This window comes from Petaurus breviceps, unplaced genomic scaffold (assembly GCF_028583685.1).
Source record: "Petaurus breviceps papuanus isolate PSGF00001 unplaced genomic scaffold, PetGlider_PUasm1.0 186, whole genome shotgun sequence".
NCBI classification, from domain to species: domain Eukaryota; kingdom Metazoa; phylum Chordata; class Mammalia; order Diprotodontia; family Petauridae; genus Petaurus; species Petaurus breviceps.
Genome location: NW_027185798.1, coordinates 30,132,685 through 30,156,828, shown reverse-complemented (window position 1 = coordinate 30,156,828; position 24,144 = coordinate 30,132,685). Strand labels below are relative to the sequence as shown.

General features: G+C 40.6%; 1 protein-coding gene and 1 long non-coding RNA gene across 2 annotated transcripts in view; one reads left to right on the top strand and one right to left on the bottom strand.

Annotated features, from left to right (window-relative positions):
• LOC138162644 (uncharacterized) overlaps positions 1-14,348 on the top strand; it is a 50,496-nt gene extending 36,148 nt beyond the window's left edge. The window contains exons 2-3 of the long non-coding RNA XR_011168680.1: positions 13,020-13,159; positions 13,990-14,348. This is a non-coding gene — a long non-coding RNA (uncharacterized lncRNA). The remainder of the gene's footprint in view (positions 1-13,019; positions 13,160-13,989) is intronic.
• Positions 14,349-20,128: 5,780 nt separating this feature from the next.
• The window catches only part of LOC138162224 (filaggrin-2-like), a 24,975-nt gene continuing 20,959 nt past the window's right edge, over positions 20,129-24,144 (bottom strand). The window contains exon 4 of the mRNA XM_069089260.1: positions 20,129-24,141. Coding sequence (XP_068945361.1) covers positions 21,063-24,141 — 3,079 coding nt within the window. The 3' untranslated portion in view covers positions 20,129-21,062. The remainder of the gene's footprint in view (positions 24,142-24,144) is intronic.

The window sequence follows — 24,144 nt, the reverse complement described above, 5'->3', positions numbered from 1 at the left end:
GCAGAGATATTATGGTGGGGATATATTATAGGCTCCTCAGTCAGAAGTGGGGATTGAATGTTGAGTTATGTTGATTCTCAGGAATCAGATACAGAACATAGTATTGTTGGAGAATTTTAGATCTTAAACTTTCTTTATCACTTAATTTCTTGCTGTGTTAAAAACAGGATGGCTAAGAAATTCTTGCCTTCCATTGATGCTAATTTAATTCTTTAAAGGTAAAGGAGACAAGAGCATATGGTATTCTAGACCTGATTTTGACTAATAATGGTTGCCAAAGTAAAAATGATTTTAACCTTTGAAGGAAGGTTACAATCCACTTCATCTTTGATGAGAATGCCATATGTAGCAGGAGATGAGTTGTTAGCCTTGTTTATGACATTAAGACTAGCAGAAAGAGGTGAAGGGCAAGGATTTGACCAGGGTAGGATATTATGAGATAGCAGCTAACAGGGAAATATTGGGAGGATCTCAAGGCCAAGAGGGCAAGATGGTATGCTCTCCTTACCAGAATCTGTTGTGAATTTCATTTCCTCCACTTCATAAGTGATGATCCAGCTGTGCTGAGAAATTTTGACAGTCCTTGTCCAGAACAAGAAATCAAATGGTGCCCAGATACCCTAGACCAGCACTTCTTAAACTGTGGGTTGCAACCCCATATGGGATTGCAAAAAGTTTGGCAACAGTGAAAGGTCTCTGAATGTTCAAAAACTGAATATTAATTAAAATTAAAAGGTGGAATGAATCTGAGATGTTTCTGGAAGCACTTGCCCGTGCTGCATCACAGAACTTCACAACTGCCTTGGTTGTGAACACAAAGCATATGCACTTTGTACTGTGCATGTCCCCAGGCCACGCAATACTAATAAATGTTCCCAGAGCTTTAAAAGGGGTCACAAGTGGAAAAAGTTTAAGAAGCCCTTGCCTAGACTAGAACTCTGGAAGCATCAGTGGCTGCATCTAGAGAATCTTTGGCTGCATTGGGATGAGTTACTAATTCTTGTGTTGAGATTTTCCTTGCTCCTACTTTAGGGACATCTGCCATTCCAGAAACAGCTGAGGTTGAACCTGGGCACCTTGAATTGAATACTAAAACTTCCCTGTTTGGAACTTCCAGAGGAACTTAAGAACACCTTAAACTCTAACATGAAAATACTGGGTTAAGAGTATTTACTTTTCTGGTTTAGAGTGCCTGGGCATAGGAGAAGCTCAGGTATAAAACTGTGTAGTAGATTTTCTAATGTACACATATATGTATATGTTTATATTATACATATAATACATGTGTATATGTACATATCTGTATATATATGTATGTATATGTGTGTTTCTTTTTGTTTAGTTGATCCAAAGAGTTCAAACACTTAACATGTAGTTAAGCATGTCTGTCTGTTTGCATATGTAACTGGCTCTTATTATGCCAAGGTCATATAACTGGGGTTCAGTGAAGGACTGTAAAACTCAGCAACGAGGCAGAATTTCTGGTAAGTGGGCACTTGGGAACTATTCAGATTGTGGAAAGCTACACTAATCATAGACCTTAGGACAGGGATTTCTAACCTAGGGTGCATGAGCTTGTTTTTAAAAAAATATTTCGATAACTATATTTCAGCACTATTGATTTCTTTTGTAATCCTATGTATTTTTATTTTGTACATTAAAAAATTGTTCTGAGAATGGGTCTTTAGGCTTCCACCAGACTGCCAAAGGGCACACAGAAAGTTAAGAGTCTTTTCCTCATCTTGAGGTGAATGGGGAGGAGGGAAGAAGGGAGGGAGGGAAGGAGAGAGACAGAGAGAGAGACAGAAAGACAGAGACAGAGACAGAGAGAGACAAATAGAGACAGAGAGACAGAGAAAGAGAGAGACAGACAGAGATAGACAGAGGGGAGAGACAGAGAGAGTGATAGAGAGAGACTGAGATAGAGACAGATACAAAAAAAAAGAAACAGAGAACAGATAGAGTTGAGACACAGAACCATAGAGACAAAGAGAAACAGAGAGAGAAGAGATAGAAAGATGAAGACAGATAGACAGATAGTGTTAGGAGATGGAAAGTTGTCCGCTCTCTGAGAATCACTGACATATTTCTCCATGACCCCCAGAGAGAGCCTGACTTCCCAAGATTCTTTTGTTGAATTAGGTTAATGATTTTTCAGCACCACCTGGTGTTGAAACATGCATAGTCCAAAGCTTTCCTTAAACTTGGTGAGAGCAGATGTCAAAGAGTTCAGAGAAATGACAATTCCATGGTCCAATGTTCTTTGGGAGATGCTAGCTCAAGAGAGATGGGATATTTACTCTTGGAAATCATCCTTCTGGAAAAGTGAATTTAAGGGGAATTGGAAATTGTTTTCAAGAATGTGAAGAATTCATCTTCAATAATCTGAAGGACTTAAGAAGGATTAGACTTGTTTTGAATTGGCCCTGAGGATAAAATTAAGAGTGCTGGGAGGGAGGTAAATTTAGGCTCCAAAGAAGGAAAGACTGTCCAAAAAAATGACATGAGCTGCCTTGGAAACCACATGAAATATAAATGCTCTGGCATTGCTCTATAGGTACCAATGTTATTTTTATTTACTTGGTTTGAGACCAAAAGTGGGCACTGGGCTAGGAAGGTGAGATACTGGTATAAAAACTGGGAACTTTTGAAGGTGAATACAAAGGGAAGATAAAAACAGAAATAAAAATGATTCTCAGTTTTAAGAAGCAATGCTTTCTCCCTCACTGCATTGTTGGCTAATCAATGACTGTCTGCATGGAAAGTCCTCTCCTTTCCATGGGAACAGAGGGACAGTTAAAGGGTGCATGTCTGGGAAAACCAGAGGGTAGCAGGGATCACTCTAGTGCAATGTCAGTTATAAATCAGGGGTCTAACTGCTTGAACATGAAACCCTAGTTAGAGCCAGGCTGTCCATGCCCTGGGGAGAAGACCCTCTATTCCATCACAGCACTTGATGCTGATCTGCTGGAAGGTTTCCAGAGAGTGAAAATAAACAAAACTAATAAACCCTGTGTGGGGGCGGGGGGGGGGGGGGGGGGGGGGGGAGGGTTTGCTGAATTTCCAGGGCTTTTTATTTTGTTTCCTTCATTTATTTTTTGTTTTATCCTGCTTGCGATAAGGAGATTGCTGCCTGTTCTGGGGATGTGCACACAATCTAGGGGTGGCTGTACTGAATATATTTATATCCTTTATTTTTAACATTCTGATTAAAACTTTATGTGGTGTATTTTATAAACAAATCAGTGAAATGCCCAGTCAGTCAATGATGGAACAGATGGAATAAATGTATGGGATAAACAGATGGGATCCAGGGACATGCTTGATTTGCTTAGATAATAATACACCATCAGTACTTAGACAGGATAAAAACAGTACCACCCATGATAAGGCAGAGCTGAGAGGTGAGGATAGCCAGCTTTCTGAGAACCAGAGAGAGCTCGTCAGTTAGACCAGAGCACCCTCTAGTGTTGCTTAGTGTGTATGACAGGTAAAGAAATTATAGCATCATTATGCTCAAAACTATCACCGACCCCTTGTCTATCTCCTTTATTATTGTTTCAGTCGTTTTTCAATCATGTCTGATTCAATATGACCACATTTGTAAGTTTCTTTTTTATTTTTAATAATAATAATATATTTTTTAAACATTTGATTTTAAAGCTTTGAATTCCAGATTCTTTCCTTCATCCTTCATCACCCACCCTTACTTGGAAAATAAGCAATTCAATATAGGTTGTACATGGGTGGTTATGCAAAACATTTCCATAGTGTACATATTGTGAAAGACTGACTATATTTCCCTGCATCCTATCCCACCCCCACTTATTCTATTTTGTCCTTAGACCCTATCCCTTTTCAAAAGTGTGTGCTTCTAACTACCCTCTCCCCTAATCTGCCCTCCCTTCTTTCATCCCCCTTCTCATCCCCTTCCCCCCTAGCTTCCTGTAAGGTAAGATACCCAATTTAATGTGTATGTTATTCCCTCCTTAAGCTGAATTCAATGAGAGTAAGGTTGACTCATTCCCTTTTGCCTTCCTGTTCTTCCCCTCCACTGAAACAGTTTTCCCTTGCCTCTTTTATATAAGATAATTTTCCCCATCTCCTCTCATTATATTCCTCTCTCATCTCTTAATTTTATTTAAAAAAATATCATCCCTTCCTATTCAATTGATCCTGTGCCCTCTGTCTATGGGTACCTGTACATATATACACACACAGTCACATATGTATTCATATGTACATATACCCTCCTATATAGGGATGTGTGTGTGTGTGTATATGTATACATTTATATTCCCTTCAACTATCCTCATACTGAGAAAAGTTTCATAAGTTACAATTAGCATTTTTCCATGTAGGAATGCAAATAGTTCAACTTTGATAAGTTCCTTATGATTTCTTTTCCCTGTTTACCTTCTCATGCTCCTCTTGCTTCTTGTACTGAATGTCAAATTTTCTATTCAACTCTGTTTTTTTTTCATCAAGAATGCTTGAAAGTCCTCTATTTCATTGAATGACCATATTTTCCCCTGAAACATTATACTCAGTTTTACTGGGTAGGTGATTATTGGTTTTAATCCCAGTTCCTTTGACCTCCAGAATATCATATTCCAAGCCCTTTGATCCCTTAATGTAGAAGCTGCTAGATCTTGTGTTATTCTGATTGTGTTTCCACAATATTCAAATCGTTTCTTCATGGATGCTTGTAATATTCTCTCCATAATCTGGGAATTCCAGAACCTGGCTAAAATATTCCTAGGAGTTTTCTTTTTGGATCTTTTTCAGAAGGTGAACAGTGAATTCTTTCAATTTCTCTTTTGCCTTCTGGTTCTAAAATATCAGGGCAATGTTCCTTGAGAATTTCTTGAAGGAGGATTTCTAGGTTCTTTTTTTGATCATGGCTTTCAGGTAGTCCAGTCCCTTTTAAATTATCTCTCCTGGATCTATTTTCCAGGTCAGTGGTTTTTCCAATGAGATATTTCACATTGTCTCCTATTTTTTCATTTGTTTGGATCTGTTTTATAGTATCTTTATTTCTCATAAAGTCATTAGTTTCCATTTGCTCCAATCTAATTCTGAAGGAATTACTCTCTTCAGTGAGCTTTTGAGATTCTTTTTTCATCTGGCAAATTCAGCTTTTTTTAAGGCATTCTTCTCCTCATTGGCTTTTTGGGCTTCTTTTGCCATTTGAGTTAGTTTATTTTTAAGGTGTTATTTTCTTGAGTCAGGCTGTTGACTTGCTTTTCATGATTTTCTTGCATCATTCTCATTTCTCTTCCCAATTTTTCCCCTACTCCTCTTACTTGATTTTCAAAATCCTTCTTGAGCTCCTCCATGGCCTGTGATGAGTTCATATTTTTCTAGTACGTTTTGGTGCAGGAGTTCTGACTGCATTGTCCTCCTCCAGTTCCATGCTTTGATCCTTTTAATCCCAATAAAGGAATCTAAGGTTTGATTGCTGTGCTTGCCTTGCTTCCCTCACTTTTAACTTTTTGCCACAGTAGAACTCTGCTTCCAGAGAGGAGAACTTTGTTCCAATGTCTGGGGTTTTCTCAGCTGCCGGAGCTATTAGTTCGATGCCCTCTCTGAAGCCTCCACACGCTCTGGCTCACTGGTCACGTACCCCAGGACCTCCACTCCAGACAATGATCCAGATCCAAGCAGGCTAAAGCTAGATTGATTACTCTCAGAATGGTCACATGGTCCCCTTATGATCTGCAGGCCAGGAGCTCTGAAGCAGCCATGTGGAGGTGGCTGCACAGCCGCAGCACCTCCAACGCCCCTCACCCTGGGGGCTGTGGCCAAGACCGTGCTCTATCCCCCCTCCCCAATTCCAGCAGAGTTCCACACTGACCTTTTACTTTGTCTTTGGCATTTATGGGTTGATAATTCTGGAAACCACCACAGCTGCTGGCGATCCACTCTCCTGAAATCTGTTCCAGCCACTGAAGGTCAGAGCTGCCCTTTGGCTAAAACTGCAGGCTGCGTGGGGCTGGGCTCGGCTCCAAGTGCACTGTGATGGACCCTTCCTGTCTGCCTGCTTGCCTGCCTTCAGCAGGAGATTTGTTTCTCTCTGTCACTTTGTGGGTTCTGTAGCTCTAAAATTTGTTTAGTCATATTTTATAGGTATTTGACATGGTTAAGGGGGGAGCTCACAGAGTCTTCCTGCTTCTACATCACCATCTTGGTCCATTTGTAGCTTTCTTAGTGGAGATACTGGAGTGGTTTGACATTCATTTCCTTCTCCAGCTCCTTTTACAGATCAGGAAACTAAGGAAAACAGGGTTAAATGACTTGCTCAAGTTCATACAGCTAATAAGTGTCTGAGGCCAGATTTGACTCAGGGAGATGAGTCTTCCTGACTCCAGGCCTGGCACTCTATCCACAGGGCCCTTGTCTGCCCTTGTCTATCTCCTTATCTACATTCAGACATCTGCATCTGCCTACTGAATGTTTCATACTAAATGTTACACTGGAATCTAAAATTAAATATATCCCAAACTAAACTGTCCTTCCTCTAAAATCCTTAGCTTCATCCAAGAACTTCCTTAGCTCCATCAAGGCCAGCACCAAACTTTTACTCACCTAGGCTCTCGGTCTTGACATCATCCTCACACTCACCAACCCAGCATATCTGATCAGTTGACAAATTTCATTTCCACAACCTCCAAAACATCTCTCACATCTAGCTGGGCCCAGAGTCAGGAAGACCTGCATTCAAATCCAGCCTTAGACACTGGGCAATCACTCAATCTGTTTGTCTCAGTTTCTTCTAGTGAAGATAATAACAACCTTTACCTGCCAGGGTTGTCAGGCTCCAAAGATATACTATTTATAAAGGACTTATCACAGTGCCTAGCATAGAGCAGGTATTTAACAAATACTTATTGACTGAGCAGATCTCCAATCTCATCCAGTGATAACAATCCATACTGGGTGCTTGTGGCAGGGTCAACAAAGCTTTAACTGTTACAATACTGTCCGTATTATCTAGTCTCTCTAGTAATATAGCTTTGCTTAGAATTTTGTAACTGCAAGTGTTATCCTTCCTTCGACATAAATGGGTCAATATTTTTGCTCTAGAATGTTATACAGATACATATATATATATATATATATGTATACACACACACATTTACACATAGCTATCTTGAAAAGGAAATGACAAACCACTCCAGTATCTTTGCTAAGAAAATTCCAAATGAGGTCACAAAGAGTCAGACATAGCAGAAAAATGATTGAACAAACTCATAGCTATGTTAATAATCAGACCTTGTGTCCCAGAGATCCTCTAAGGAATCTGAGTATTTTACAGATAGAATTCTAAGGGAGAATGGAAGGAGAAGAAAGCATAAAGTACTCTTAAAAGACCTGTTATGCCACACTTGAGAAAATAACACTAGGCGAGCCTTATGACACTTGCTATCTTAATTTTCATGCAGTACATAAATATTCATTGTTTCATTATCCCTTCCACATTGTAACTTACCCCATGGCAGTTTTGATATATCATGGGTTGACATAAGAAATTAAATGGGAACTTTGGGGGAGTATTGTGGAAGCCTACACATGAAAGCCAACAGATGGTGCAGAAAAAATTCAGAAAGTCAGAAATGCATAAAATATATGTTTAACATCGTATAACATCAACATTATCTTTTAATATCATAGTAATTCAGATTTCTTCTCTGGTACAAAGGGAGAGCTAAAAAAATTTACCTGGATTTTCCATATTGTGGGGGAACCACTCCCCCAACCCCTGGGATGTGGAAGGGATAACTGTACTTTGCTTTTTGCTTTCATCTCTAAAAATACCTCAAAAAAATTCTCCCGTCTTTTCCCGATAACTTCATAGGTAAATGTCCATCTGGGCCTAGATGACCCACTGAACCTGGCATCACACAGTAAGGGCTTTCACAATAATAATTAGTATTCATATAGCACTTTAAGGTTTGTAAGGCTCTTTTGCATGTTTTCTCATTTGATCAATAGCACTGTGAGTTAGAGGTCATTATTAAAACCATTTTATAGACAAGGAAACTGAAACAGAAAAAGAAGTGACTTGTGACCTAGCTATGTAAGTGTATGAGGCAGGGACCCAACTCTGATCTTCCTGATCCCAAGTCAAAATCTCTATTACACCATCTAGCTTCATCTGCGACCCCCTTAGCTAACCTTGAGTAAATTTGAGAATGTTCTACTAGAATGTTCCAGCTTTATGATACTTGTCATGTTGATTGCCATGTAAATTGATACTCTCTTAAACTAATTACTCAAAGATCCCAAAGTGTCAATCTAGAAGTAGAGACAGAAAGTAACACCTTGTTCTCCAGTAACCACCATCTTGGAATCCCTGAAAAGGAGAGATCATTTTGAAAACATATCAGTGATGGAATTTCGTGGAGTAATATCTGGTCTTGGAGTTGAACTGAGTTCTAGTCCTATCTCAGATACTCAGCTATGTGATTTCAGGCAAATCACTCAATCTCTGCCTTAGTTTCCTCATCTTTAAAGTGAGAGTAGTAATAGCATACTGATCCCAAGGTTTATTTTGATGATTGAATAAGATAATATATGCAAATATTAAGATGCTCTGCAAATGTTAGCTATTTTAAGTATTATTACCAATGAAAATCAGCTGAACTCTTCAGAGTTTGACACATCACACCAGTCTGGGGGAACTGTCTTGCCATTACCCCAATCTGGGTATAGGTTTGGAGGCCTTTTAGCATCCCATACACATCTCTGGTTGATTATAACAAATATCCTTTAATAGATCTCTGTTAGACACATCTGTCTATGTGAAGGTTTCTTCCTCATCCCCCTTTGCGCTAACACTTGGGAGACCATGTAATTGCTGACTTGTACAGGCTTTTGACTCTAATGGAAGAACTGACATGGGTAGGAAATACTGATAAAATGTCATCGTTTTAAAATTCCTTGAACTCCAGGAGATCTCCCTCTAATTGCTACAGAGTGAAGGCCTAATTTTGAGCCTTCCCCGCCTTCTGACATGTCAAGGATATGAATAGGGCTCATAGGCAGTACAGTTGCCGCATCCCTTTCTCTAAGCCCAATTTCTCTTCCAATCCACTTCACTGCTAACCTTTTGCTCCAATTTCTTCTCCAAACTCACTTCCTCCTTGGTTATTTACAGTAGCCTGTTTATACCCACCACAAGCTTCTACAATACTCTGGGTATGACAATCGCTTTCAGTGTTTTAGAGACTAACTCCGCAGGCAAAGACTAATGCAGTAAGCAGCCCTGGAACCCAGCAGATGAGGGGAAAGGCTGCAAGCAGAGCCTAATGCAGGGGGAAGATCTGAAGTTCTGTGGAAAGAAGGGAATACTAGGCAGAATCCAAACACAGGAAAAGCTTCCCAATCCCTTGGGAAGAATCCTGCAAAGGGAAGGGCCCAGAACATAGCCTCAAGGAAGAAGACTTAGAAATAACCTATCAGGGGCAGGAAACCTGTGACCTCCTTGAGGCCAAATGTGGCCTTCTAAGTCGTCAGGTGAGGTCTTTTGACTGAATCCAAGTTTTATAGAACAAATACTTCTATTAAGGGGATTTGTTTTGTGAAGTTTGGATTCAAAGGGCCACACTTGAGGACCTAGAGGGCCACATGTGACCTTGAGGCAATAGGTTCCCCATGTCAGGATAGCTCAAGGGTGACCCAGAGCCCTGCTACAAGAATTGACCCCACCGTAAGAGAAAGGGTCCTTCCTATGGAACCCTATAGAGCCTCTCAAGGCAAGCAGCACTCCCTGGCAATGGGAGACAGGCCTTGGGACCTCATTTCATTACCTCAGTGAGAGGTCAATGAAAGGGTAGCCTGGGGGCCCCCACAGCAGAAGGCAAAGACCTCAGTGGCAGTACTTCCAGGAGCCTAGTCACAGTAGAAGAGGCACCTGAATATAATCCAGGCAGCCTGTATCTGAACGACAGGAGGCAACAAAGCCAAAAAATTCATATGGAAGGAGGGGCCTAGTCTTGCTTGTTACAAGCAGGACAAGAGAAAGCCTGCTCATGCCACGGAGCAGGAGCGGAGCTGGACCTAACCACAGCTCCCCTCACCAAACTAGACACTGAGGTTGATGAGATAAGCGAAACAAGAAAAACAGCAAATACTATGAGAAAACACCTTGGACTGAGACATGTGAGTGAGCCCACAGAAAATTCAAGGGGCATTTTGGAGGAAAAAAGTTCTAACCACCAATATTACAGAAGCAACTAGAAAAAACTTGGAACAAGAATTGGTTAGGGAGAAAAGAATGACAAGGAGCTGGATATCTTAGATCATATGGAAAGATGGGAAACCCTACCTAAGAATCCAACACTTGGAAAATTAGAATCAGGGAAAAAAATGACTCCATGAGACAACAAATATTAAAACAAAATCAAAAGATTTTTAGAAGGGGAGAAAAAGTTAGTTATAATAAAAATAATTATTATTATTAGAAAGGTAAATTAGAAAGAGCAGTTTTTATCTGTTTGGATGATCTCAGAAGATAGAAATGGGACAGGGTAGGGAACTATACTGAGGAAGGGGATAGAAATTTCTGTTGCATGATAGAGAGATATAAGATGAAGAGTATTTTGATATGAAGAAAGGGGTGGAGGAAATGGTCATCATTTCAACTTCATTTTCATCTGAATCTAATAAAGGAAGACTGAATGCAATAACATATCTTTATGTACACATATAAAGACAGAGGTAAGTCTTTTCAATAAGATCAAGGGTAAAGCAATAATGTCCATTATCACTATTATTATTTAATATTTACTATTACTATTCAATATAATGCTAGAAAAGCTAGCTATAGCAATAAAGACTGGACATATATGTTGAGGGAGTGAGTATAAGCAAAGAAGGAATAAAATGAATGCTTTTTGTAGATGATACAATGGTTTACTTAGAGAACCATAATCAACTGAAAAAAAAACTAATTGAAATAACTTCAGAAAAGTTGCAAGATATAAAATAAACCAACATAAACCAAACAACAAAATCTAGAAGGAGGAACCAGAAAGAGAAATTACATTTAAAATTATTAGAGAAAGTGTAAATACTTGGGATTTTATTTATAAACACACCCAGAAAGTGTGTAAGCACAATTATATAAAATTCTTTACATAAATAAATATAGATATAAAGAAGAGAAATCTTAATTGCTTATAGCTATGCCATGTCAATATAACAACAATACTACCTAAATTAATTTATGTATTCAGTGCCATAACAATCAAACTATGAAATGATTATTTTATAGAGCTGGAAAAAAGTCATTCAGAAGAACAAAAGACTGAAAGTATCAAGGAAACTAAGGAACAAAGTAAGAAGGAGCCAGTAGGGCCTGATCTCAAACTACACCACAAACTAGTAATTATCAAAGCAATTGGTACAATTTAAGAAATAGAGAGGTTTATAAGTTTAATAGATCAGTTGTACAATATGCAAAAGAACAGAATAACTTAGTATTTGATAACTCAGATATCCCAGCTATTGGGGAAAGAGCTCACTATTTTGGGGAAAAAAAAACTGTTGGGAAAACTAGAAAGCATTCTGGTAGAAACTAGGTATAGACCAGTCTCTCACACCATTTATAAAGATGGCCTTGAAATGAATATGTTACTTGGACATAAAGGGTGATGTCATAAACAAATTAGAAGAGCAAAGAAGAAGTTACTGGTCAGACCTATGGGTAGGGAAGAGTTCATGACCAAATGAGACAGAGAGGTTCCCAGGACGCAAAATAAAGAATTTCAATTACATAAAAATTATTTTTTTTTGCCCAAACAAAACCAATTTAGCTAAAATTAGAAGAGAAGCAGATACTTAGTGGGAAATATTTGTAGCAACTTTCTCTGACAAAGATCTCATTTTAAAGATCTATAGGGAACTAATTCAAATTTATAAGAAAAAGAACCATTTATTAATTATAAATGGTCAAAAGATAAGAAGAGGCAGTTTGCAGAGGAAGAAATCCAAGTTAGCAATCTGTGTGAAAAAAATACTCTAAATAACTAAAAGAAATGTATAAATATAACAGCTCTGAGATTTCATCTCACACCCAACAGATTGGCAAAATTGCAACAAATAAAGTGAGAAAAGTTTGAAGGATGAGGGAAAACAAACACATTGATACTCTGATTGGTGGAACTAGTCCAGTCATTTTGGAAATCAATTTGAAACTAAGCTCCTAAAGCTATGAAATTGCATACTCTTTGACCCAGTGTATACCATCAGTAGTCCTCCTGGATCACTGCCTTGTCATGGTAGAAGGGCCTGTGTAGCTCAGTGAAATTATGAGCTATACTACACAGGATTACCCAAGATAGACAGGTCATAGTGTATGGTTCTGGCAAAAGATGAACCACTGGAGAAGGAAATGACAAACCACTCCAGTGTCTTTGCCAAGAAAACCCCATGGACAGTATTAAAATGATAACAGATATGACAGTGGGAAATGAGACCCTCAGGTCAGAAGGTATCCAACGCACTACTGGGGAAGAAGAGCAGAGTCCAGTTACAAGTAGCTCCAGTACTAATGAAGCAACTAGGCCAAAGCCAAAATGAAGCTCAGCTTCCAGTGTGTCTGGTGATGAAAAGAAAGTCTGATGTTGTAAAGATCAATATTGCATAGGAACTTGGAATGTAAAATTGATGAACCGAGGTAAGTATGGCTCCTTTTTGCCAAATCAACTTGTCTTCAGGGCAGCTAGGTGGTACAGTGAATAGAGCACTGGCTCTGGAGTCAGGAGGGCCTGAGTTCAAATTCGGCCTCAGACACTTAACACAAAAACTAGCCCTGTGACCTTGGGTAAGTCACTTAACCTTAATTGCCCTCCAAATAGCAAAAAACAAAACAAAACTAATCAACTTGTCTTTCAAATGGTCATCCTCTGCATCTTGACTGTACACAGCCTAAAGATAATCAGCTTATAACTCAGCAGGACAGTTACCAACTTTGCCTTGGCTTTCTTCTCTCACATTGTTCACCATGTGATTAGGTGCATCCAGGAAGAGCTGCAGAACACCCGGATTCCAGAAAGGATGAAATACATGAGCCAAAGACTGAAAAGCTCTTGCCCAAAGAAAGAGACAAGCATCAGAGCTCTCCACTCCCAACCCTGACTCAGGCGAGGGCAAGGTATCAGAGAGTGATTAAGAAGCCTTATACATACATACATGCATACACACATGCGTACACACACAAACATACATGCATGCACACACATACACACATATACACACACATACATAAATACAAACACATATACATATATACACAAAATAATAATGTCATGTGTAATGTATAAACGTATAATATCATCTTATATTATCAACCTGAAGATTTATGTGAGGATAGTGACTGAGATGAAGTCTCCAACTTAGACGTGAACTGTCACTCTTACAATATCTTAGATGATAGTGATGATTGTGGGGGCATTTCTTTCTTTTTCCTCCCCAACTTAGATGGCAGCTTGAGTGAACGACTTTCAGGAGCAAAGGAATATGAGAGACGAAGCTGGACCATCCCAAATTCTAGGTGCTGCAATAGAAGCTAGATATTATCTCTGGAGATGGGCTACTCCCCAGTGTCAAAGTCATCTTGCAGTGGCTACACACTGGTCCAACCCTCACAGTCCTTAGCATGCACACCTTCCCAAGCCTGTGGAGTGACCTGCTAATACCCACAATAGAGGAACTTAAAAATCCCAACCTTGCTTTGTCCCCTCAGTTCCAGGAATTGCTAACACGCTTTGAGCAGCCAGACTCCCCTAGATTGATGTCTCTCTCAGAGGATTTAATTCTGTATACCTTCTTAGCACACTGGGCTACCAACAGTAGGTTGGATTTAGAATTAGAATTGACTACTCCTTTCTTCAGGGAGGAGATTGCGCTCTGTGCCTCCTCTCTAGGCACTTTTGGTCATTTTGCTGCCTAGTTGACTAAAATTCTCATCATTTTTGATTCTAGATTGATACTCTTCATCAAGACAATTAAGGAGTATAAGACTCCTTCACAGCAGACTCATGAGGAAAGGGCACAAAGCCACCATCAAGGAAAACATGGTTCAGCAGCAGCTGCAAAAAGAATTGGAAGTAATGGAGAGAAGCCTAGAGGTGCTCCAGGTTCAGACAGAACTTTCCCCTTATTGTAGATAGTCTGACTCTACTCCAATACCTTTCTCTCATAAGGGGGATGGCCCAGAGTAGTAGGCTCTCATCATCATCTCTAGGATTATAATTGACAAGTTAAAATGAAGGGTAAATCCCCTCCCTACACTTCATGGCCTGCAGTTCTTAGAAGATGAAATTGAAAAAAAAAAAGAAAAAGGAACAGATACTTTAGGTGTCAGGTAGAAATGGGGCAGAAGTTTATGAGACCAATGACAGGAGTAGATGATTCTACCTGGGACTTGTATGGGATTCTCTTTAGTTGTGAAGACGTGGGAGACATTCTTGGGACTGAAAATTTATGATGTCAAAGGTATGGTGACAACCCTCACTACCCCTTAGTATGGTCAATCCCAATTGCTTTCCTATATCCCCTGAAATTGGCTTTTGAGGTTACTTTCAATGCAGGGGTAGATAGTAAATATGTCCTTATATTTATGGTCAGTGGAAGATATTTAAGTGAAATAGACATCCATTAGTTGTTAAGATTTAATTCAAGTGAAACTCTTTTGGGGGTTCCCATGTAAATAGAAATGTTTGTATAATGTGAACTCATTTTAACAGCTCCTAGAGAACATTGTGTCCCTCCAATTTTTTTGATGCTCATTTTGATGAGTACCAGTGTTCTTTTTAAAATTTTATTTTTTCCAATTACATGTAAAAACAATATTAACATTGTTTTGTTCTAAATTTTGAATTCCAAATTCTCTTTCTCCCTCCCTCCCTTCCTTCCTCCCTCATTGAGAAGGTAAGCAATTTGATATAGGTTATATATGTAGAGCAATGCAAAATATATTTCCATATTAATCATGCTGTAAAAGAAAAAAACTCAAGAAAATTAATTGTGTTTTTAAAGTATGCTTTGACCTACATTCAAACTCCATCAGTCTTTTCTCTGGAGGTAAATAGCATTTTCAATCCTAAATCTTTTGAATTGTCTTAGATCATTAAATTGCTGGGAATAGCTAAGTCATTCACAGATAATAATTGTATAATATTGCTGTTATTGTGTATAATGTTCTCTTGGTACTGCTAACTACACTTTGCATCAGTTCATACAAGTCTTTCCAGATTTTTCTGAAATCATCCTGTTTGTCATTTCTTATAGCACAATAGTATTCCATCACAATCATATATCGCAACTTTTTCAGTGACTCCCCAATTGATGGGCACCTCCTCAGTTTCCAATTTTTTGCCACCAAAGAGCTGCTATAAATATTTTGAACAAAAAGATCCTTTTTCTTTTTGAATGTACAATTTTATAGTCATTTAGGCATAGTTCTAAGTTCTCTCCAGGATCATTGAATCAGTTCACAACTCCACTAATTGGTACTATACTTGGCACTGGGGATTCAGCAAGAAGCACAAGACAGTCACTTCCCTCAAGGAGCTTACAGTCTAACAGGGTGACAACATATAGCTTGCTTTATGTGTGTGTGTACAGATACACACACATAAAACTAGCTATATTCAGGATAAATAGGAATTAATTGAAATTAGGAAGGTTTGGAGAAGGTTTCTTGTAGAAGGTGAGATTTTTAGGGATATCAGGGAACAGAGTCAAGATTGTGGAGGACCTTCAAACAGCTCTGGCTTCCACCTTCCCCAATCAATGTAAAAAGGGGACTCTGAACAAACTTTGGAGGTGCAGAACCCACAAAATGAAACAGAGAAGCTAACCTCCCACTGAGGACAGCCCGGCAAACCGGCAGGAATTGGCCAGTGCAGCTCTCTGGGAGCTGAGCCCAGGCTCCCTTGAGCTGGAGGTTTTAGCCCCAGGGTGGGTATGACCAGCTGTCCACTGGAAAGACTCCAGATTAGCAGCAGCTGTGGCTGTTTCCAAAATTATCAACACATAGATGTGAAGGACAAAGTGAGAGGTCAGTGCAGTCTGGATTTTGGGACCCAGTAAGTGGGAGTGCGTCAGCTTTTGCCCCTGGGGCAAGAAGCCACTGAAACGCCCGCCAGACAGTGCCACATGGCAGCTTCAGCTCCAGGCCTGCAGAGTGTAGGGGGACCAAGTGACCAGTCTGAGGGGTAATTGCGCTTGCTTTAACCTGCTTGGATCTGGGTTGCAGTCTAGGGTGGAGGTCCTGGGGTGTGTGTCCAGCCTGCCAGAGCTTGTGGAGGCTTCATAGAGGGCACCCAACTAATACCTCCAGCAGCTGAGAAAACCCCAGCGTTTGGGACAAAAGCTCCCCTGTCTGGTGGCAGAGTCCTACTGTGGCAAAAACCCCAGGGGTCAGGTGACTGAGGGGCGACATGACCAGGCAAAGGAAACAAAGCTAACAGAAGATTCCAACATTAGACAAAAAGGAGCAAAGCATGGAACAGGAGGAAGACAGTGAAGTCAGAACTCCTACACCAAAAGCTTCAAAGGAAAATACAAGCTGGTTACAGGTCATAGAGGACCTTAAGAAGCAGATAAGAGAAGTGGAGGAAAAATTGGGAAGAGAAATGAGAACAATGCAAGAGAATTACGAAATGAGAGTCAATAGCCTGACTGAGGAAAATAACACCTTGAAAAATAGACTAACTCAAATGGCAAAAGAGGCTCAAAAAGTCAATGAGGAGAAGAATGCCTTAAAAAGCTGAATTTTCTAGATGGAAAAATAATCTCAAAAGCTCAGTGAGGAGAATCATTGCTTCAGAATTAGATTGGAGAAAATGGAAGCTAATGATGTTATGAGAAGTCAAGATGCTGTTAAACAGAACGAAACAAATGAAAGAATAGAAGGCGATGTGAAATATCTCATGGAAAAAAACACTGACCTGGAAAATAGACCCAGGAGAGATAATTTAAAAATTATTGGACTACCTGAAAGCCACAATCAAAGTAAGAACCTAGAAATCATCCTCCAGGAAGTTCTCAAAGAAAACTGCCCTGATGTTTAAGAACCAGAGGACAAAATAGAGGTTGAAAGAATCCACCAATCACCTTCTGAAAAAGATCCCAAAAAGAAAACTCCTAGGAATATTATAGCCATGTCCCGGAATTCCCAGATTATGGAGAAAATATTACAAGCATGCATGAAGAAACAATTTGAATATTGTGGAAACACAATCAGGATAACCCAGGATGTGGCAGCTTCTACATTGAGGGATTGAAGGGCTTGGAATATGATATTCCGGAGGGCAAAGGAGGTGGGATTAAAACCAAGAATCACCTACCCAGCAAAACTGAGTATCATGTTCCAGGGGAAAATATGGTAATTCAGTGGAATAGAGGATTGCTGAAAAAAACAGAGTTGAATAGAAAATTTGACATTCAGATACAAGAAGCAAGAGAAGCATGAGAAGGTAAACAGGGAAAAGAAATCATAAAGAACTTATCAATGTTGAAATATTAACATTCCTACATGGAAAAACAATAATTGTAACTTGTGAAACTTTTCTCACTATGAAAATAGTTGAAGGGAATAGAAATACACACACACATATATGTCTATATATTAGGGTATATGGCCATATGAATTCATATGTGAATGTGTGTATATGTTTACAGGTATACATATATAGAGGGCACAGGACCAATTTAATAGGAAGGGATAATACTTTAAACGGTGAAATTAAGAGGTGAGAGAAGAATGTAATGAGAGGAGATGGGGAGAGACAGAATGGGGTAAACTATCTCATATAGAAGAGGCAAGGGAAAATGGTTACAATGGAGGGGAAGAATAGAAAGGCAAAAGGGAATGGGTCAACCTTGTTGTCATTGAATTTGGCTTGGATAGGGAATGAAATACACACTAAATAGGGTATCTCACCCTACAGGAGAGTAAGGGTGAAAGAAATGAGAGTGGGGAAGATGGAAGGGAGGGCAGGCTGGGGGGGAAGGAAGATGGAAGCAGTCAGGCAAGAAGCCGCTGAGACGCCCGCCAGACAGCGCCACATGGCAGCTTCAGCTCAGTCAGGCAAGCAGTCAGTCCCTTTTGAAAAGGGACGGGATTAAAGAGAATAGAACAAGTGGGAGGTGGGATAGGAGGGAGGGAAATATAGTCAGCCTTTTACAATATATCTACTATGTTATTGTTTTGCATTAGCTACACATGTACAGCCTATACTGAACTGCTTATTTTCCCAGTAAGGGTGGGTGACAAGGGAGGAAGGGAATGAATCTGGAATTCAAAGTTTTAAAATCAAATCTTTATACACACACACTATTATTAATACTCTTATATGTAATCGGGAAATAAGATATACAGGCACTGGGGCATAGAGATCCACCATGCCCTACTGGAAATTTGAAAGGGGCATGGGAGAAAGCATGGGAGACAGCAGATTGCAGGAGGGAATATCCTGTGGGACTGCTATTTTGGGGCAGTGGGTAGGAGAAAAACGGAGAGAAAATTTGTAACTCAAAATCTGGTGGAAATGAATGATGTAAATCAGAAGTTAATAAAGCATTTGAAAAATGGAAAAAAAAAGTGAGATTTTAGTTGGGACCTAAAGGTAGTCAGGAAGGTCAATAACTTTATATTCATTGCCTCATTTGAATCCTTACAATGAATTAGGTGCATTTTACAGATGAGGAAATTGAGAGACAGACAGACAGAGACAGAGAGACACAGAGAGAGACAGACAGACAGACCTGCCCATTGCCTCACAGTCTCAAATCCAGGATTTGAACTCAAGTTCTGACTCCAAGCCCAGAACTTTTCCCACCACATCATGCTGTGTGTACCTGTTTTTAACGAGAGAGTACTTGTGCCCCAAATAGGGTCATGAAGAGTTGGCCATGACTGAAATGTCTGAACAAATTGTGCACATGTGTAGGGTGCTAGAAAGACTACTAGAGGGCAAGCTAGGTGGCACAATGGAAAGAGCACTGGCTCTGAATTCAGGAGAATCTGGGCCTCACACACTTACTAGCTGTGTGACCCTGGGCAAGTTGCTTAATCCCCATTGCCTCAAAAAAGGTTGTGGTTGTGGTGTATTCTTTGTTCTCAAAGAGGATCATAATATCAGGAAGATGATGACATGAATTGGATTTGACTGAGAGAGAACTGTGCAAAATCACCAGTCTCATTTTCTCCTCCAGAGTCATCTCCTCGAAAAAGAGAGTACTAGAAATCTAAGTTCAAACCCCAGCAATCAGTCACTCAACAGATAAGCATTTATCAAGTACCTGCTTATTTATTAAGTACCTACTTTGTGTCATGTATAATGTCAGACAATGTAGACACAAAGACTGAAGACTGAAAAGGAAATAGTCCCTGGTCTCGAGGAACTTAAATCTTATTGAGTCAGACAATATGCACACATGTAAGTATATGTAAAATAAATCTAGGGAGTGAGAAGGTGGCATGTGAGTTGAGTTTTGAAGGAAACTCTTAAGGGACTCTACAAGGCAGAGGGGAGGGGCAAGTGCCTGACAGGTATGGGAGACAGCCAGGCATAGCATGATCATTGTTGTTCGACCATGGACAAGTCTACTTTTCACTCTGGGCCTTTATTTCTTTATGTGTGTATTAAAGGGGTTGAACTTGATGATCTTAGTGGTCCTCTCAAACTCGAATCCCTAGGATCCTTCAGTTACTTTCTATTTTGTTACCTTACTTTCTCCAACCCACTTTCGAAAAATGTCCCAGAATGTTTTTCACAGGGATAGTTCAAGCTCAGTAAATACTGTTTCATGAAATAAAATCGACTTTGAAAAGAGACCCTTGGGCGATGTTATGATGATGTTGGGGAGGAGAATGGTAGTTAGAAGAATCCTTTCTTGTTCAAACTCTTTTTTCATATATGCTTCTGTGTTAGAAGACCCCGCATTATTTGGTGGAGGTGGGTTGGGGCAGTGGACAGTGTCCACTGATAAGGTTTCAAAAGAAAGAAATAATCATCTTCAATAATAAACATCTTACCTTAACCTAGTTAAGGTCAGTTTTTAGTCTGACCCTTTGGGAAGTCTGAGAATAGAACAGAGACAGAAAGCAATCTTTGATCACCAATTGTTTATTTTCATTAAATGTAATTTTTTAATCAAATGCCCTTGAGGATCAATAATCTCAAGGGTGTTGCAATCAATTATAAGTAATATAACAGAAACATATATATTCACCCTCCCCTCCTAATTGAATTCTATTTTCTACCCAGAAAGAAAGGTGGAATAATGCAGATGTCACAGCTCAAGGCTACAATTCCTCCAATTTTTTCCAGCTTAAAACGGATTTCAAAAGAGCATCTTTGTTTTTTTTAAGTTCAAATTAGAGTTCAGATTTAGAACCATTGGACAAAAATTACTCAGTCCCAATTTTTTAAAAGTAACTACCCTGTCTTAGGTGTGGAAAGAGACATAGACCGTGCCAGTTTTCCATGTAAATTTTTAGTTTGCCTTTAAAAAATTGTATAGGAACCGCAGTTGGATGACCATAAGGTTCAAAGAAATTGCTGGAGTTTTATCCCTGTCCTTAGTTTCCCTTCTTTTTGCATGGTGTTGGATATGGCACTTGATGCTGGATTGCAGTTATATCTTTGAGAACAGGGAGGCAACACAGATTTTATAGCTCCTTGGAGAGAAATGATTCTACAGCAGTCATTTGATATCATGAAAAAACTCCAAAATGAACATTCAGTTGAGAGTTGTATTCAGTTTGTACCTTAACCTTCTGAATAAATTTGAATATTGCCATCCAGATTCTACTCTTACTCACCACTACCTAACCAATAACTAAAGAACACTACATCATTGACACACTAATAAAAAATATCTAACACCAAAGAGAAGAGATAGAGTACAATTTTGTTGAAAAGAAAGAAAAACACAGCTCTGTTCCCAGAAGTGTCATGAACACTAGGATAGTTGAGACTTGTCATTTCTTCTTTCTTCTTTTTTCATTTTCTATTTCAGTTACTTAGTTTTCAGTTGGTTTTTCAATAATAGTAGCTATACCTTTGCTCCTGCATGTATTCATAGAGAGGAGTGATGCTGCTAGCATAGTAGGAGCCTGAGTAGTTTCTCTCCCTTGTATCAATGACTCCAGTATTCAGAGTACCTCGTTTGTGCGTCCCACCATCCCCTGGCACACTGGAGCTGTATTCTGAACTGTTTCGCTTAGTACCCTCTGTGGTTCTACTCCCTAATGGATTTCTATGTTCATGCTCTCTTGTTCCTATCTGGTCAGAGCTATCAGCAGATTGGTTTGAATTGGATCTGTGATTATTAAGTGTGCTGTGCTCTACATTATCATATTCAGATTCAGATTGGCCAAATCTACCATTGTATTGCTCGTGATTTGTCTGTCTATGACTGGAACCTAACTGGCTAGGGCTATCACTTGACTGGGCATGGCTGGATCCATGTGTTCTAGATGTTCTGGTCCTAGAGTGATCCCAAATGTCATCAGACTCCCTGTGGCTTGTCCCTGACTGTCTTTGACCATATCCTGGCTTTCCTCCATCCCCAGTAGGACTATTCGCTGACTTGTGATGACTTGTTCCTTGTCTTCCTGGACTTCTGATTGGGCTATCTCTGGACTGCCCAGGGCTGGGTCCACTTCTTCCTATACTTTTTGTTCTGGATTGTGACTGTCGGTCAGTGGATATTGATTGTCCACGATCAGACCAAGATTGTTCAGAGGAGAGAACTTGTTTGCCCCATGATAGTCCTTCCTCATCACTAGATTGGCTAGAGTGTGAAATCTGCCTTCTAGTAGTGCTGGGGTTAGCATGATGTCTGTTATCAACAAACAATTCATCACTTACCAGAGAGGACCCATGAATTCCTGTACTTGTGTCAGAATCAGTATGGTCATATCTTACGGAAGAATGTTCATGCAGAGAAAAAACACTGAGAGTCACATGAGCAGACCGCAGAGGGCTAGGAGTCTGACTACTAAACCTGCTACCAGAAGAGTGCCCATAGCCAGTCTGACCATAATCGTATTCTGAACTTCCATAGCTACCATGTCTCCATCTGAAACCTGAACCATTTCTTGGTTGTTGATTATTCACTGAATGTTGATGATGAGAAACTGAGACTTGATGGCTGTCATTGGAATGTGTGCTTGAGGTGCTGTGATCTGCTTGGATATGACCAGATACTGAGTGTCCAGAAGTGTCTCTTTCCTGTCTATTGGATGCATGACTTGTGACTGTGTGAGAATCACTGGACTGTCTTCGATCAGACCCAGAGTGTTGAGAAGATAAATGTTCCTGCCTACCTATGGAGTCATGACTTTCTTCCCTACTAGCATCATTAGACTGTCTTTGACCAGAAGCAGAATGTCTGGAAGAGTCCTGTCCCTGTCTATGTCCTGTTCGTTCCCTTTGCTGTGACCTAGAATCAGTAGACTGTCTATGGGCAGATCCTGAAGGTCTAGAAGAGTCATGTTGCTGTCCACTGCCTGTTCCCTCACTTCCCTTGGACCCAGAATGTGTGGAGTGTATTTGACCAGACCCAGTGTGTCTGGAAGAGTCCTGTTCCTTTCTATGACCTGATCCCTCTGTTCCCCTTGACCTAGAGTCTGTAGACTGTCTCTGTCCAGATGATGAATGGCTAGAAGAACCACGTTGCTGTCTACTGCCTGATCCCTCACTTGCCCTTGACCTAGAATCTGTCGACTGGCTTTGGCCAGACCCAGAATGTCTGGAAGAGGCATGTTCCTGTGTGCTACCGATCCCTTGTCTTCCCCCAGACCTAGAAGCAGAGGAGTGTCCTCGCTCAGAGCCTGCATGACTGGAGGTGTCTCTTTGCTGTCTACTCCTTCCTCTCTGTTGTCTCCCTAAGTTGGATTCTCCCTCACTGTTGGTGGATGTGGATTCGCTCCGGCCAGTTCCTGAGTGTGCAGAAGAGTCATCTTCCTGCCTGCTGCTGGATTCATGCCTTCCTCCCCTGCTGGCATCATGAGACTGTCTTTGTTTGGTGCCAGAGTGTCTGGAAGAATCACTTTCCTGTCTATGGCCTGATCCTTGTCTTGCCCTGGAGCTAGAATCAGTAGACTGTCTGTGTCCAGAGGAGGAATGGCGGGAAGAACCATGTTGCTGTCTACTGCCTATTGCCTCACTTCCCCTCGAACTAGAATCTGTGGACTGTCTTTGATCAGACCCAGAGTGTCTGGAAGAGTCCTGTCCCTGTCCATGTCCTGATCGCTCCCTTTGCTGTGACCTAGAATCAGTAGAGTGTCTATGGGCAGATCCTGAATGTCTAGAAGAGTCATGTTGCTGTCCACTGCCTGTTCCCTCACTTCCCTTGGACCCAGAATGTGTGGACTGTCTTTGACCAGACCCAGTGTGTCTGGACGAATCCTGTTCCTGTCTATGACCTGATCCCTCTATTCCACTTGACCTAGAGTCTGTAGACTGTCTCTGTCCAGATGATGAATGGCTAGAAGAACCATGTGGCTGTCTACTGCCTGTTCCCTCACTTGCCCTTGACCTAGAATCTGTCGACTGGCTTTGGCCAGACCCAAAATGTCTGGAAGAGTCATGTTCCTGTGTGCTCCCGATCCCTTGTCTTCCCCTAGACCTAGAAGCAGAGGAGTGTCCTCGGTCAGAGCCTGCATGACTGGCAGTGTCTCTTTGCTGTCTACTCCTCCCTCTGTGTTGTCTCCCTGAGCTGGATTCTCCCTCACTGTCGGTGGATGTGGATTCGCTGTGGCCAGTTCCTGAGTGTGCCGAAGAGTCATGTTCCTGCCTGCTGCTGGATCCTTGCCTTCCTCCACTAGTGGCATCCCTGGATTGGCTTTGAGTCGACCCAGTGTGTCTGGAAGATTCATGTTCCTGCCTGCTGCTGGATCTATGCCTTCCTCCCCTGCTGGCATCACGAGACTGTCTCTGTGCGGTGCCAGAGTGTCTGGAAGAATCACCTTCCTGTCTATGGCCTGATCCTTGTCTTGCCCTGGAGCTAGAATCAGTAGACTGTCTGTGTCCAGAGGAGGAATGGCTGGAAGAACCATGTTGTTGTCTACTGCCTATTGCCTCACTTCCCCTCGAACTAGAATCTGTGGACTGTCTT